Source organism: Callospermophilus lateralis, chromosome 2, assembly GCF_048772815.1.
Source record: "Callospermophilus lateralis isolate mCalLat2 chromosome 2, mCalLat2.hap1, whole genome shotgun sequence".
NCBI classification, from domain to species: domain Eukaryota; kingdom Metazoa; phylum Chordata; class Mammalia; order Rodentia; family Sciuridae; genus Callospermophilus; species Callospermophilus lateralis.
The window spans coordinates 168,459,540-168,475,767 of NC_135306.1; the positions used below are offsets into that span (position 1 = coordinate 168,459,540).

Consider the following 16,228-nt stretch of genomic DNA (forward strand, 5'->3'; position numbering starts at 1 on the left):
AATACAACATTATACATTACACAGCCTTGTCTTTGTGCAAAAAGTTTAAGAGAACGCTGTGTTAGGCATATTAAACATTTACTCAAAGGGAAGTAAACTTTAATACAGTTACTTTGCATAATAGTATAGGCACAACTGAAATAATGAATCTTCCCTACCCCAAAGTTAATGTACCTTAGTTCAACATTTACTTTTATTTTATAGGACTGATGGCTGAACTTGGCATTATACAATTATATTTGGTTGTGTGTGCATGTATATATAAGTATGAAAACAAGTATCTTCTTTGACATTGAGGAAACCCCAATGTATTTACAGTATTTTCAGAGATTATGTTCTTCAAAACAGTCTGTGTACATCTTCTCCATTAAATAACTCTTTAGAAAATTAAATTAAGCCAACATCTGTCAATTAGTGGACATCCTCTGTTGAGACTTCCAGTTTTCGCTGTGGGACAAAGAGGGCTCCAAAGGACGTTTTATTAGCACCATCAAAATCTATGCAGGATGAGCTGGTTGGCTTGGTTGGTCCACCTGGGGTACGGAAGAAACTTTCGGCCACTAATTGTGACCCTTTGGGTGTCACAGGAATGGGCTGATTGGAAAGAGAGATGGAGAAAGGAGTTAAACACACAGAGATATATATGACCTGCAGACTTGGAAGATGGGACTGGATGGATATGTCATATGTTGGGAAACCAGCATATTCTAAAATTGGCTAGGGAAGCCTGATGAGTTTCATATATTCTCAATAATTTTTGCTAAGGGAAGACAAATCTTACTAGGTTATCTCATGATAACCCCATAATATGGGTCTGGAAAGAAGGTAGGCTTTCAACTCTCATCCTCTCCCTCTCTAAAGAAGGAAAGCAAAAATAAATCTCCTATCATATAAATATATGGGACTTAATAGGTAACTGTGGTGCACAACTGTAATCCCAGGTACCCTGGAGGCCAAGTCAAGGGGATCAGAAATTCAAGGCCAGCTTGGGCAATTTAGTGAAATTCTATCTCAATATAAAATATACAAGAACTGGGTATGTAGCTCAGTGATAGAGCACCCCTGGGTTGACTTTCCAGTACTAAAACAAAGAGACAAATTCAAGGAGTAATAAAATTAAAGAGAAACATTCTCACCTGTTGTACCCCTGGCACAGCAACTGATTGTCCATTCTGTTGGTTCTGGCCTGGAACTGGTGAGTCATAGCTGGTGGTCCTTCCTTGCTGACAACCTGCATTTTCTGGTATGACACTAACTGATTCTATCCTTGGGGACACAGGAATGGTACTGGTTCCAGGCCCAGGGCTGGCAGACACCTGCATATTGGGGGAGATGAGTCCCAGGTGCTGCAAGGTGAAGTTCATAATGGCTGAGCTTGGGTTCTGGATGGGAATGGGGTGGGTCGAAGCGAGAGCTGGGCTGTTCCCAACAGGAACAGCTGCCACAGAAGTTGGTGAGACCATTAGCTTCAAAGGTGTGACATGAAAAGAGGGAAAATTAACAGCAGAGAGTTCTGAGGTTGTCACTGGAATAACACCTGGGGGAAAAACAGGGGAAGGTATCTTAGAAGCACAGGCATTTGAGAAGTTTACCAGGCATAAGTGAACTTGAGACCGGTTCAAGTTTGACTAGTCATTTGCCTACACTCACCTGCGATCGGGGAGCTGTAGATCCTGTGGTTCGGGGAAAGTGCACCTGAGTTTTCTTTACTAGACAAAATGGACTCTGCCCCCAGGGATGAGCACTGGGTGAGGGGGATTAGGTATCCTGATGGAAACAGGGTCTAGAAAACAAAAAGGAAGGATTTAGTCTTACACAAATCCTATAGGAAGAAAAGGGCCATGTGACTCTTGCAGGTTAATATCTATCGGTAGTTGTTTTTCTCATCAAAGCAAGCCTCAGGTGGTTTGTTCCTAGGACAGTATCCTCCCACCTTTCCAATGCTTGTCCTGAATAATGTAGAGCCTCTGTTTCTTTTTCTTCTTCCTTCCTTCTTTCTTTCTTTCTGCAGTGCTGGGGATTAAGCCCAAGGATTAAACTAGGCATGAGCTCTACCACTTAACTACATCTTTAACCCTTTTAAAATTTTTTTGTTTTGAGAAAGGGTCTTGGTAAGTTGCCCAGGCTAGCCTTGAACTTGTGATCCTCGTGCCTTTGCTTAGCAAGTAGCTGAGATGACAGGTGTACAGCACGGCACCTAGCATCTGTTTCTTGAATGCCATCTGAGCCTGCTTAGGGGTAGGACTCACATAACACACCACACTGACATCCTAACTCCGGCCATCAGGGTTGTTGCTATGATGTGGTGCTATTTAATGCAGGTGAACACCACATATGGCACTTCTGGGCCATTACCTGATTGTTCTTGAATTATGTAGAACCATTTCCCAAAGAATATTCTGAGGAACCCTAGTTCCTGGGAACCCAGCAGGCATTACTTGGTTCATGGTCAAATATGTTTGGGAAATAATTAAACAAAGAGAGTTTTCAAGAAACATTAATGATAGCATGCATTATTAATCTCCAAGTGGGGTATACTGCATTTAGCATTTCCCAGACTATTTGGCAATTAAGTTTTTGGTAGGCTGTTAAGGGACTAATAGTCAAAGAAAACATTTTAAGCAATGTTAAGTCAGAGAAAGGAGTGGCCAAAGTATGGTCTATGACCATATCCAACCCTCTTGTTTTTGTAAAGAAAGTTTAATTGGAATACAGCCATGTCAATTCATTTGTCTATTGTCTTTATGGCTGCCCTCCTGCTATAGTGGCAGAATTGAGTAGGTGCAACAGATACCATATGTCCCCAAACCAAAATGTATTGTCAGGCCCTTTACAGAAAGTTTGCTGACCCCTGATTTAGAACAAAGGAACTGTATGAGTATAGAGTTTTTTCCTGGTACTTCTTTGCAGTATTGCTTACTCTGATGATGCCAAGTAGCCTTATATAACATGTAAACTAAAGCACACCAGTTGAAAAATGACAGATGAAAATGAAAACAGATTAATTTCATATTAGAGGCCCAAATGTCATTGACCAAAAGCTCCAGGTCAATAATACTCCAAATAGAAAAGGTCCCTGTTTCAGGGTGCATCTACCTCCCACTCTGCCTGTTAGATCGCTCTACCTCACGGAACACAGAGTCTCCATGGGTGGCTGAACTGCCTGAAAAGTCTGCTTTAGCCTCACTGTGCTCCATGCTGACGAAAGCTAAAAAGCAGCTCTTACAAGGAGGGGCCATCTTTTGTCTTCCTTCAGACCTTTCTTCTCTATGTTGTCAAAACAACAGACCACACTTTGATCTGGCTCTTAATAGGTTTTTTCCTAGGGAATCAGTGAATTAAAAAATCTACAAAGCTGAAAGTATACCACAAGATTTAAATTTTGTTTCTTAGATGCTTGGTAGTGCTCAAAATCATTACTAATTGATTGGTACCTTGAGCTGCAGAAAAAAAAAAAAAAAAATTCAGGGCTGGGGATTGAGCCCAGACTCACACATGCGAGACAAGTCCTCTACCATGACACCACACCCTCAGCCCTAGAGAATTCTTAAGGGGTAGAGCTAGGTCTTTACACATAACTGCTGTTATCTTTAGTCATATTCTCTCAGGCACAAGTTATTATGATTGCTGGTTTAACTCTCTCAAGTCTTCAGTAAAGCCTGTAGGATTCTCATAATAATAACTATTCGATTTTTAACAAAATACATTTATTACAAAATCGTTTAACCTATAATGGCAATTCTACTTTTCAAAAAGTATCAGATCTTATTAACTTAGCAGAATGAGTGAATTTGTCATATTTCCATTTGAACCGCATTTCTTCTAGCCACAGCCTCCCTCTCACCCCTCTTCCTATCACCTCTGCTTCATCTTTTCTCCTTCTGATCATTCACTAATACATCTGTCCTTATTTGTATACTGTCTTCATCTACCCCCACAACTGCAGATTCTCAATGAACAAATGAACACATGAATTTCTCGTTTTCAACTTTTCAGTCCATGCTAAAAAGAAATGGTTCAAAATGAAGTCCCAGAGAGGAAACAAAAAGAAGCAGGGGACCTACACACTGAAAACACTAATCCTGAATAACTCAGGGAGCAACGGGAGCCCAACATTAAATCATACCCATTGGCCCAGAGAGATTATAGACCTCCCAGAAAATTGAATCAAGGCCGCCTTGTGATTTTCCCCTAGTATGCACATTAAAAGCAAAAAGATAATGTGTGAGATAATAGGTGTTTTGAATGGTTTCCAAGAAGCCATCCTCAGGGAAGATTTGACAAACTCTAAAGCTTCCTTAATAACAATAGTTACAGATAATGCCCTTCAGCTGATACGATGTCTTAAAAGAATCACAAACCCCTTTATGAATATCATCATGTAATAAATTTATTTAATCCCACAAAAACTGTAATATGGCCACAGGGCAAATACTCAGGAGCTACCACCACCAAAGGCAGGTGCTGGGTTAGATTTGATCCAGAGCATTTTCTACGCAGTAGGTGAGCAGGAAAATTGGTGGAATAAATTCTTTATAGGTGAAGAAAAATAAGACGTAGAGAAGTAAAATAACTTGAATTAACAGCAGGAGCAAAATGAAAGATTAACTTCTGCTTCCATGTCTAATGGTATTTATTTGATGATAATGTCTTTCATATATAAATGTCCTAAGAGGGGATAATGAGACAATGTAGGTAATAGTAATACCTATGATGCCTGGCATGTGGGTAGGCATCCAATAAATATTCTTTCCTGTACTAATCTCCACCCAGGAAAAAAGCATCTAGAATGTCAATACCTGTAGAAAGCAATGCATCTAATATACCTACAATTTATCAAGATCAGCTTGACTTTTCTATTTATACAAAATAGAAAAGGTGGTTTAAATTTGAGGTAGAGTAACATTATTTTCTAGGCAACAGATTCCAGTTAAATGATATCAAACAAATATTTGGAAATGACTCAGAAAGCAGGAGTTAGAGGAACCCTAGGCACCCATCCGTTCAGGGTTATGTCTGCTTGTAAATTATTTATGACCTTCATGACAGGTGTTTGCATTCCAGTGTGTGATGGAGAAATGGACTTAAGGACAACCACCTGTGGTGCTTTAAAAAGAGAGTAATTCCTTCCTCCAAAAGTTAAAAATGGCCCTGCCGTCATCCCAGTCAGGGGCTTAACTGTCTGGGGCCTCATTTGAATTACAGGATGCTCAAGAATAGTTCCCTATCTTCTGAAAGACTGCTCTTTGCTCTGATAAATTTCACAAGCCACCAAATTCTTCTCAGTCCCTCACATTTTAAAGCACAATTGGAGGTTGTACTTACTGTGGAGACATTTTCAAGTCCTTTTAGGTCCTCTTTAAATTTTTTTTTGGAACCACTGTCCTCAAGCAGGCTAGCCCTTTTTGAGCCCTTTTCTCCAATCACCTCCCTGTTTCGGTTCTTTGCCCCTTGTCTGTCTGGTGCTGGCAGCAAGCTTCCAGGTCTGGAGGAGGCACTGGACTTTGTGGCATCTTTGGTGGGCTCACTGGTGGCATCTGTGGAGTCTTTTGATCCAGTAGCTTTAGAGCAGTGGATGGGACAGACTGTTGGGCTCTGCCCTTGGGGTGGCGTCATGGTTTGGGCTTGGGTGGGCTGCAAGTAGATGGCATAGGATGGGCCTGAAGGGGCCTGAGGTAGGATTACAGGCACTGCTGGTGACAATGGGCTGGGAATTAGGGGGACCACTCCCAGGGGCTGAATGAGGGATGGTGTCGTCAGCTCCAGCTCAGCATTCGTTGGTGTGTCCAGAGGGGTCCCTGTTTTGCTGTGTGCAGATCTTGCTAGCTGTACTTTCACTGTCTTTCTGGGTTCACTAAAAGATAAGATTTAAAACATGACACAATGGAAATACATTTTTATCCTAAATTTCCTGAGCCTGAGGTTGAAGCCACAATTCTATGAACCTGGTCATATTTCCTGTAATGACTGAGTAGGAGATATGGAAATGATTATCTCTCCATTTTCTAAGGTGAGTGACTATTCTCACATAAAGTAAGCAATTCTATTAATGCAATGCAAAAATAATCCATCCTGTTCCTAAAGAATATTGCCAACCTACCTTGATTGCTCTTCTAACTGCATTTTGCAAATAGCCGCAAGCTGAGCCATTTTACTCGGGAAGGATGTAGAATTCTGAGAACTCTCAGCTGGTGAAACAGAAGGGAGGAGAAGGTGGATAAATCTAAAGAATAAATGTTCAGGCAGATGAAACCTCACTGAAGTCAAAGGAACATGCCCCTGCCCCAATATTGCATGGCAGCTAAACAATAAGCACAGGGTACCAGGAATTTAACCCAACGGTGCTTTACCACTGAGCCAGATCCCCAGCCTTTTTTATTTTGTCAGTTTTGAGACAGGGTCTTGCTAAATTGCTTAGGGCCTAAGTTGCTGAGGCTGGCCTCAAACTTGCAATCCTCCTACTTCAGCTTCCTGAGTCACTGGGATTACAGGCATTTGCCACTGCACCTGGCTACAAATTACTTTTTATTCATGAATTCATATATAAATTAGACTTATGAGTTAGAGGAGTTGGACACATGGATATTGAAACAATTCTCTTAACACCTATTGCAAGGATCGAGTAATCTAAAAGCAATCAGATAAAAAGAGGAATTCTTCTAGCGTAGTCCTGACATTATGGAAAACATACCTTTGTTGGTCTTGACAGGGCTACTGGGAGCAGAATTTATCTTTCTCCGATCATTCTCTATACTCTTCACCAGTTTGATAAGGGATGGGTGACGAGTAAAGTTTGGTTTCCCACGTGTGGAAAAGAGGTTTTTGGCACAGTTCTCTTTTGCAGACCGCCTTACCTCCGAATCAGAGGTGGCAAAAGGAATGACTGGACTGGAGCCTGAAATGGAAAAGTTCAGTGTATTAAAGTACAGGTGGTTTGGTTTTCTTGTGATATGAAATAAAGGTGGCAACAGTTATAGAATACAGACAATGTGCTACTAATCCATGATGTATCAATGAATTTATACCTTACAGCCCTCCCTCAATGTCCCAGGGCATTGTTTCCTGAATCCCTCTCAGACACCAAAATTTATGGATGCTCAAGTCCTTTACATAAAATGCCACAGTATTTGCATATAATCTATGCACATCCTTCTGGATATTTTTAATCATCTATAGATTACTTATCCATACAATATAAATGCTGTATAAATATTTGTTATACTATATAACTATACTATATTTGGTGCAGTAATTTGGTATGAATTTCCTATATTGTTTGGGAGATAATGATAAAGAAACCATCTGCATATGTTCAGTACAGACAAAAAAATTATTTTTGAATATTTCGACCCATAGTTGATTGAATTCATGGATTTGGAACCTGTAGACACTGAGACTATACCTTAACAACAAGTGGTGTGCTAGAATATAATCATTATTGATTTTTATGTTTTTAGTGCATGAAAAAATTGTGTGTCTTATAATGAGTGGTGTGTTAGAGCTCATGAAATACAGTGATCCTCACATGAGGTCCAGGAGGCAGGTATTTCTAGGGAAATCATCCCTGTCAGAGATCGGAGCACAGACATACAGATTTTAACCCACGACTCCAGGTCTCTCAGCTGGCATTGACTTTCCTGGTCAGTGTGGCCCCAGAGCCTTTATTCCAAATTCTTGCACCAAAAGACCTCTCTCCTTGAGATCACAGCCAAAATTATAAGAACCCTGCAAAGGCAAAGTCATTTCATAGGGAGGAAAGTGAGTCTTAGAGAAGTAACTTGCCTGAAGTCGCACGGCTATTGAGTGGCAGAGCTGGGACTACAACCTAGGTCTCCCTCTCCTTTCATGGCCCATGTTCCTGCTATTTTCCAGTGGTTCTGGGATGTGAGGGTGATTTGGCTGTGACATTTGTCACCCCATTCATCACCAGGTTTGATTAAGCTGATCTGGTGGCTAGGTGGGTGTCCCTTTCTCCCTCACTGCTCCACGTACATCCCTTCTGAAGCTTGGTCAAAGAGGGCAACCTTCCCTAATAGAGAACAGTTCTTTAGTCAAGGGCATATGAGTAGCTGTACTTCCCTGCTAGAACTCCAAAGGTCTCAAGGTCCAGCAGTTTTGGATGAGGATCTTTGGTAGAATCCAAAATGTGAGGTCAGCCTCACAGAGTTGAAAGGAGAACTATTTCTACGTTGAAGTCAGAATACATTGATTTCATATTCTTTTTTTTTTAAACTTTTTTTTTTAGTTGTAGTTGGACACAATACCTTTATTTATTTTTATGTGGTGCTTAGGATGGAACCCAGCGCCTTGCACATGCTAGGCAAGCGCTCTACTGCTGAGCCATAACCCCAGCCCCTAATTTCATATTCTTGATATACAAGTCTTGTTGTGGTCACTGAGCAAACATACACAGCAGTAGTACTATATGTTCTGTGGTGCCTTAAATTTATCAAATCCTTTCACACACAAATTCTACTTCCTGTACACAGGGTGGGAGGGTGGACCTCAGGTTGCTGATGAAACCAGTAGCCAACTTTCTATACTAGCACTCATATTGTTTTGTTTAACCATTTATTTATGACCTTTTCATGTGGGGTGTGGGTAGGAAGGGGAAGGGAGAATCTATCCAGATGTGCATTAATTCAAAAAAGAAGCAAAGAATGAAAGAAAAGTACATACCACTGGTATTTGGACTGATTTCTGGGCCTGTCCATTTAAAAGCTGGTTTTCGACCTCTTTCCTCTGTAACATGAACTTTCTTGATAAGATCCAGGCTACTCAGAACGTTAGCTATATCATACAACCTCCTAATTTTTGCTAGGAAAAAAAAGCATATATGCCACTTAATAGAATAATGAAAGATCAAAGGATTTTGCTTCCTAAGAAATTCATGTATATTTTAAGAGCTATCCCAACCATCAATGTCAGATAGAAACATCTAACTCCTTTTAAGTTATTCTAGTGATATGGCTTTAATTAAAACAAAAGAGTAGTTCTGAATATTTAAAAGACAGTTACTGCTGGCCCTGAATTTTGAAATGACAACAGTACAAGTTGCAAAAGGAAAAATAACTTGATGAGATCACCCTACTTATGAAAAAAATCAGCAATCCTCGGAAACTTCTAAAGAGAAGAATTTTATGAACAAATGGAAATATAGCATTAGTGTATTGTTTTGCTTTTCTGCATGTGATGGTTTATAATAAGATTTATTTAATATCATAAACATGGAAAATTCTGTACCCAACAAAATTTGTAAATTTTTAGGTCATCCTTATATGTAAAGACAGATTTGTTAATTCTACAAATCTCATGTATTTTAAAGAGTTTTGCTACAAAACTATTCTCTGTTCCCTTCCATCTTGATAGTATAAAAAATTATAAATCAATTCTCCTTCATAGCCATGCCAGAAGGTTCTGAATTTCCTGAAGATTCAGCAAATTACACATCTGAAGTTCCTGGAATAGCTTCCAAAACTGTGACTAACCAGTCAAATAGAGAGCTGAATACCATCAGGTTACTCAGAAAAAGCAGGCAACCCATCAGTAATATCAGTATGCTTTCTCAAACTGTAGGCCTCCCAAGCCAATTTGCCAGCATTACCACCTTTATTCTCTATGTAATTTGGTCTTTATACAGAATCAATCCTGAATATACTTCTAGAGGAGTATGACTGCTTTACAGGATGGGAAGCTGTCTCTGTGTGGGAGCTCTCATGCAATCACCACTGCCTGAGGTTACTTGGGGGCAGTTTTCCCCCACCAGACAACCAGGGCCCATACAGAGTGGCCCACATCCAGGCCAGCCCCTGAGAAAGATACACATCTGTTGACCACTTCTTTCTATATCTTCTCTCTACTCTTTCTCCACAAGGAGGTTTCTGCAATGAAGGCAGAGCTTTGTGTCAGGAACCGAATCTATGGTCCCTTTCAAACTGACAGAAGGTAATCTGACTAAGATCCTTCTTTCAAATGCCATCCATACTGCAGGTCACTTCAGGGGACAATTTTCAAAACTAAATATACCCTTGTAATTCAGCATCAGTGGAAAGAGCAGAGATCTAGGGTCTGATCCTACTTTACAAATTATTGCTCATTTAGACCTCAGACAGTACAAATTCTACTTATGTAAAATAGGGACAATGTTATAGTATCAGATGAAGCAAAAGTGTCAGACAAATAAGAATAGTTAAATATATACATCTTTGAATCCTGCAGTTTAGATAAAGTAGTACCATCACAGATCCTGGGGAGAAGTGAAAATTTTGAAGCATAACTAGACATTTGGAATTCAATTGGTAACTCAGACTGCATGGATAGGTCCAAAATTCCCTGGTAGTCATGACACTTACTTTTAAACTTGCTTTTATCCAAATCTTCCACATGGTCCTCCCCAATTAAAATCTTGGCAGCAATTTCTAGGCTTACTATCTGAGGTGTTGACACCAGAAACAGCATCACAAATTTCTGGCTCATCACTCTTAAGGACTTGTCTTTGCGGCTGTTTACAGAAGCTTTGGAGAAGGATGAGGATTAGAGAATTAAAATTCATGAAGGGACAAGTGACTTCTAAAGTAGCAAGGCTAAAAATACCACCACCTGATCTTCCAGCTGACAACTGCAGTATTTTAACATTCAAAGCTGCAGTAGCTAATTTAGAGCAATGTTCTCTGTGGGGTCTCTTCTTGAGACCCACAAAAAGTACCATGCAGCCTGGGCTTTTCAGTACCATTTCTTACCTGCCCGAAATTCCACTCCAGGGAGCTCTACAAAACACATGTCCGGGTGTCCATTTTGGCCAGTACTTGATTTGATGATATGATCCTCTATACTGTAACTCTTGATAAAGTCAAACTCTTGTTCATATTCTTTCTTTTTGATCATCATAATTTGCTCCGCGTACTTATTCTCTTCCCCGACACTCTTTAGAGTTCCTAGAGTTTTGTTGAGATTATGTCGCCCATGCCACGTGTACCTGTTTTTGGCGAGGCGACTCACCATGTGCAAACTCTCTAGTACATTCACAATATCGTAAATTCGTCGACGCTCAACATCTACAAAGAATGCACAATTGTATGTTATTAGGATTATACTTTTATAATGTGTTTAGAATTTAAGAATCATTTATTCTACATATTTTTGTCAGAAGGTTCTGGATAATATGATTTTATTTATTGGAGGCACACACACTTAACAAACAGTGCGAAGGTGAGAAAGTCATGTCCCTGCTCTCGAAGGGTACAAATAAGTTAATACAAATTAGGAAAGCAACAACTATTGAGGGCCTAAAATGTGCCATACAGCTCCAGGAATTTTTTTTTTTTTTTTTTTTTTAAGAGAGAGTGAGAGAGAGAAAGAGAGAGAGAGAATTTTTTTTAATATTTATTTTTTAGTTATCGGCGGACACAACATCTTTGTTTGTACGTGGTGCTGAGAATTGAACCCGGGCCGCACGCATGCCAGGCGAGCGCGCTGCCACTTGAGCCACATCCCCAGCCCCCTCCAGGAAATTTTTGTCCTAACCTGTGAGGTAGGTTTTATTATCTGTACTTTAATGATGAGGATCAAACCAGTTAAGCAATTCCCTCCAAAGAACAGCCAGGAAATGGCAAAACTAAGTTTCTAATATTCTAGATCCCACACCTTCTTTTTTTTTTTTTTAAAGAGAGAGTGAGAAAGGGAGAGAGAGAAAGAGAATTTTAATATTTATTGTTTAGTTATCGGCGGACACAACATCTTTATTTGTATGTGGTGCTGAGGATTGAACCCGGGCCGCAAGCATGCCAGGCGAGCGCGCTACCGCTTGAGCCACATCCCCAGCCCGATCCCACACCTTCTAACCCATTTATTCTACCACCCTTAAAACACACACACACAGCCTGTTTATAACCATAATGTGATAGGTACAAAGCACTGAGATTTCAGAAAAGTGCAGAAACCATGATGTGATTTTTTAAAAATCCACATAAAAAAACTGAAAAGTATATTCCTTTTTGGGTCTAATATTGCCTACATTCCAGCTATCATGAGTAATTCTAGTTCTTGAGTTATAAGTATTCTACAATGTTAGGATTCTCTTTGTTCTGGAATTTTACTTTTAGTATTGATTTAAGTTCAAATATTGGATGAAATCTAGTCTTTCAGGGAAAGTGCTTAAAAATCTATTTCAAAAAGGCTGCCCCCTAGTGGCCTCTTCTTGTTTCTTAGACTTGCAGGATAAGTCCACTGGGCCTAAGGGCCTCTGTCCTGAGCTGTTCCTTCTGCCTGGAATCCCTTCTCCCAGATGTTCTCATAGCTCTCTGTCTGGCATCTTTCAAGTCCTGACTCAGATGCCACCTTCTCAATTAGCCTGACCTGACCACTTAATTTAAAATTGCAAAGCATACCCCCACAACTCCTGGTCCTCTTACCCTGTCCTAGAATGCAGGTTTTTCACAGAAGGGATTTTGCCCTTTTTTGGTCACTGATGTATCTCAAGCTCCTTCGATGTTGCCTGGCACACACTAGCTGATCAACAGATGTCTGCTGAATTAAAGAGCACATACTACCCAGCTAGACATATTCATTAATACATGAAATGTGATATTTATAAACATGTATTAGAAGAGCAAAATTTTCTTTATGGAGTGATAGAATAGGATATCTCTTCAAGTTTTAGATTAAGATATTTACATAACTCCAAAGAGATCCCATATTTGCCACAGACCCTTTTTTATCTCTAACTAGCTTTAGGTCTGTGAAGAGTAGAGCAAAAGGGTGTATAACACAGTAACTCTTGGAAACACAAAATATTCTGAAAACTCATCAGTCCTCAGACTAATGGTGGCTGAGTGGCAGCGCTTATACAAACCCTGGTCCCACTCACAGGAGCTGGCCTTTACTGTTAACTGTGAAGACATCTAACCTTCAAGGACAGGGCCAAGGTGAAAGTTCAGAGTTGTATCTGCTTTTGAAACAGATTCAAAGACAACCTACCTGCTTCTAAGATTCACTGAAATTAGAAACTAGTCACCTTTATTCCTTAATTAAGAGGACTTTTGGAGACTTACAATTTCCCTGTTGCCTTATTTGTGTCCATTACAAACACTGGCTATGTAACCACGCATTTTCAGGAGTTAAATCCATGAAATTACTTTAATTATTAACCATTTCAGTAAACTCTTTGCATACTTACTAAGTTCTTCTGCTACTTCATCAAGACAGATGTCATTATTTACAGCAGGGTTGGGATAGTCAGGATATCGTGCTAAGAACTTATGACACAATAATCCTAAACTTTTCTCTTTTCGACTTGGTTGGGATTTCTCATATTCATCTCCAGATAAGTGTTCCTATGAAAGGAAAAGGTAAATAACATCTCATTCTAAAATAATGTTTGACAGATTTATTAAGAGCATCTGTGTTTGATGACTAACACCACTTATCTACATGCTTAGCTTGGACAGCTGCGAAGTTTGAGATGGAAGAAAAAGTGGGGTGGGGAAGGGGGACCCAGTAGAATACTTGGCAAATCTGAAAGGGAAGCCTGAAATAAAAATCACTCAAAGGTTCACAATTCCCAATGGTTGATGGGGTTCAAACCTTTCTGATGCTCTGAGATTTATTATGAACAGCCTGAGGATAGTGATCTTCATATTTTCAATATTTCTGCAGAAGATCCAAACCCCCCATTAATCCCCAGTCTCTACTGGTCCTCTGAAAACCTACATGTAAACAGTCTTTGGCCTCAGGTAATCCATTTCTGTTGTCAAACAATCCCCTTCTCTGATCTCTGTCCCGGATCTCAGGGCTCACAGCACTGATGAGCATTTTCAGATTGGCTGTTGGTGTCCATGGCTCTCCCTGGGAGACTTCCTTGGGCTTGGTGGGCGTGGTTAAAGGGCCAAAGTCAGGCTGGATCTCGGCCAGGGCTATATTCACCTTTGTGGATTCTTTGAGGGGAGTTTTCATCAGTCCCCTTTTATGTGGCTCAAAAAAGAGATTTTCCTGGTTCAAAAGAAGTAAATAGTTAAATCCATTGTAGAATAAGATTTATCAGATGGCTTTTGACTCTCAAAATCATACAATGAATAGAATATTGCTAAGGAAAAAAATCTAATGAAATCAAAGTTGATTAAGGAGTATATTACATGATCATTTCACACCTATTGCCTGTTCTAATAAATTTTCCACTTTCAAGTTTGCAAAGAGCATGGATTCAAACGCTTTCATCTTATGTTCCAAGAATAAAAAAAAAAAAAAGAAAAAGAAAAGAAACTTGATTAGGACTTATAACTTTTTAACTCCATTTTAAAATAATTTTAGATTTAGATTAGAGATGCAAAGGTAGTTTAGAGAGTTCCCATATATCTCTACTCATCTTTCCCTAACAGACCTGTTAATTTTAAATAATCCCAAACAGTATTATAAATAAGCCTCCAAGGCAGAAAACATTTTCCAGCTAGCATAATGGCTACACTGGGTGCTGCATGATGATTAAACAAAACTGACATGGAAGAGAGCCAAGCAGACAGAGGTGAGAGGTAGCATATAGAAATCCAGAGAATCTGCGAAATCCATAGTGCCTAAATGCAGGTCTTCTGACCAGAAAAATCCAGCTCTTGTGAATATCCACCCTTCCACTTTACAGATGAAGAAAATGGGGCTTGTTCACAAATAAAGAGTAAGAGACTGTGTTCCTTCCACTTTCAGACACCAGGTACTTTATACATTGCTCTTAGCTGTATCTATTTTAAAGAAAATACTTGAAATGGCAATATATGAAAGAATAGGGAGAACTACTAACTCCTCAATAAACTTTGGGAACACGGAAGGTACTGCTATTACATGTCTGAGACGCCTAAGGATTTATTAAGTGCTTTCCCATATGTGTTTTCACTGAATCTTGCATTCCTATTTAGCAGAAGAGGACACAAGGCTGAAGGAGGTTACACAGCACAGGAATCTGGACCTTCTCACTCCATGTATGGTGCTCCCACATGGCGGTTAATATGATGGATCTAGGTGGGAACTCCTTGCCAGCATGTGTACTCATGAGGTACTGACCTACAGATGGAGTTTTGCTAAAGACTACTGCTCTTTGCTTCACACTGCCAAGAACAATATTAATTCTCTTATTTAACATTTAAAGCTTTTAGTAAAGTTTCAGTTCACCTTTTTAACCTATCAGTAGCTAGACACCAGCAGGATACTACTGTTGACAATTCCTCTGTAATTTTCCAAAATATTTACTCATGGACAGAATTTGGAGCCCTAATAGTTAAAGAAGCTGACAATTAATAAAAAATTATCTCAAAAACAAATCCAATATCAAATTATGTCAAATATCCTTTCTGAATTCCAATTGCTTAAGAATCCTCAGAAATATCATAATGTACTAACAAATTTTATTGTATTCTTAAAAATACCTTTTCTCTTTGTAACTTCCATAAAACCATTAAAATAGAAAGATTACTTTAACCACGGGCAACCCTACTCTTCTTCAAAACTTAAAAATTTCCTTCCTTCTGGGTTTTTGCAAAAGCTATCTAACCAAAAAGGGTTGATATCAATAAGGTAGAGGAGAATGAAAAATTAAACAGTTCAGTCATGATGATAATGCAAATTTAAAACTGTAACAGTGAATGCCAAAGCTACAAAGTACCTTTTCGTTCTCCATTCGGCTAATTTTTCATACATTTAGTGTTTCTTTTAAAATGAAAAATCTGTAGTTCCTCCCCAAATCCTGATGGTTCCAGTAGTCCAATCAATTCTATTAAAATTTTTAATATCCCTAAAGAAAAAAAGGAAATAGAAAAAAAATTAGAGAAAATATGCACCAGTAGATTTGCTAAAAATTCCTTTACCTTCAGGGACACAAGAGGCCGCCGAAACAAAGACTAACAAAAAATGACAAACTGGATTTATATTTTATTCTTGATCTCCAGAAGAGATGGCCCCACCACGGGGTAGACAACTCCAACATCAATAGATTTCTTCGTAAAAACCATCTTCTGTCATGAGCTTTCAAGTAACCCACAAAATTCCCAGTGACAGCTCTTTGCCATCTTTAGAGAAGGCATTCTACCGGGCCCCAAGTTCACTAGCAAGCACCCACCTGTCCACAGATCAGGGCTCCGGACTGAGCATACGAGCCCAGGTTCCGGCTGAGCACACAGGACCCCAAGTTTCTGGACACGAATCTGCATCTAGATGCCCGAATTTCTCTCCTTGCACATACGTGCACATG

At 39.5% G+C, this 16,228-nt stretch overlaps 1 protein-coding gene across 1 annotated transcript; it reads right to left on the reverse strand.

Annotated features, from left to right (window-relative positions):
• Positions 1 to 411: 411 nt before the first annotated feature.
• On the reverse strand, positions 412 to 15,658 carry E2f8 (E2F transcription factor 8). Its single transcript, XM_076844264.1, has 12 exons — positions 15,644 to 15,658; positions 13,708 to 13,986; positions 13,175 to 13,331; positions 10,740 to 11,054; positions 10,353 to 10,514; positions 8,680 to 8,817; positions 6,692 to 6,895; positions 6,101 to 6,188; positions 5,326 to 5,854; positions 1,651 to 1,783; positions 1,137 to 1,537; positions 412 to 594 (listed from the first exon to the last, which is right to left on the reverse strand). Exons 1-12 carry the CDS (start codon positions 15,656 to 15,658, stop codon positions 412 to 414), a joined length of 2,604 nt encoding a protein of 867 aa, XP_076700379.1.
• Positions 15,659 to 16,228: the final 570 nt, after the last annotated feature.

Coding starts and splice junctions, on each gene's coding strand:
- E2f8 (XM_076844264.1), bottom strand. Junction 11,055..13,174: donor TGAAGTAGCAGAAGAACTTA/GTAAGTATGCAA, acceptor CATTCTTTGTAG/ATGTTGAGCGTCGACGAATT. Junction 10,515..10,739: donor TGGAGTGGAATTTCGGGCAG/GTAAGAAATGGT, acceptor CCTTCTCCAAAG/CTTCTGTAAACAGCCGCAAA.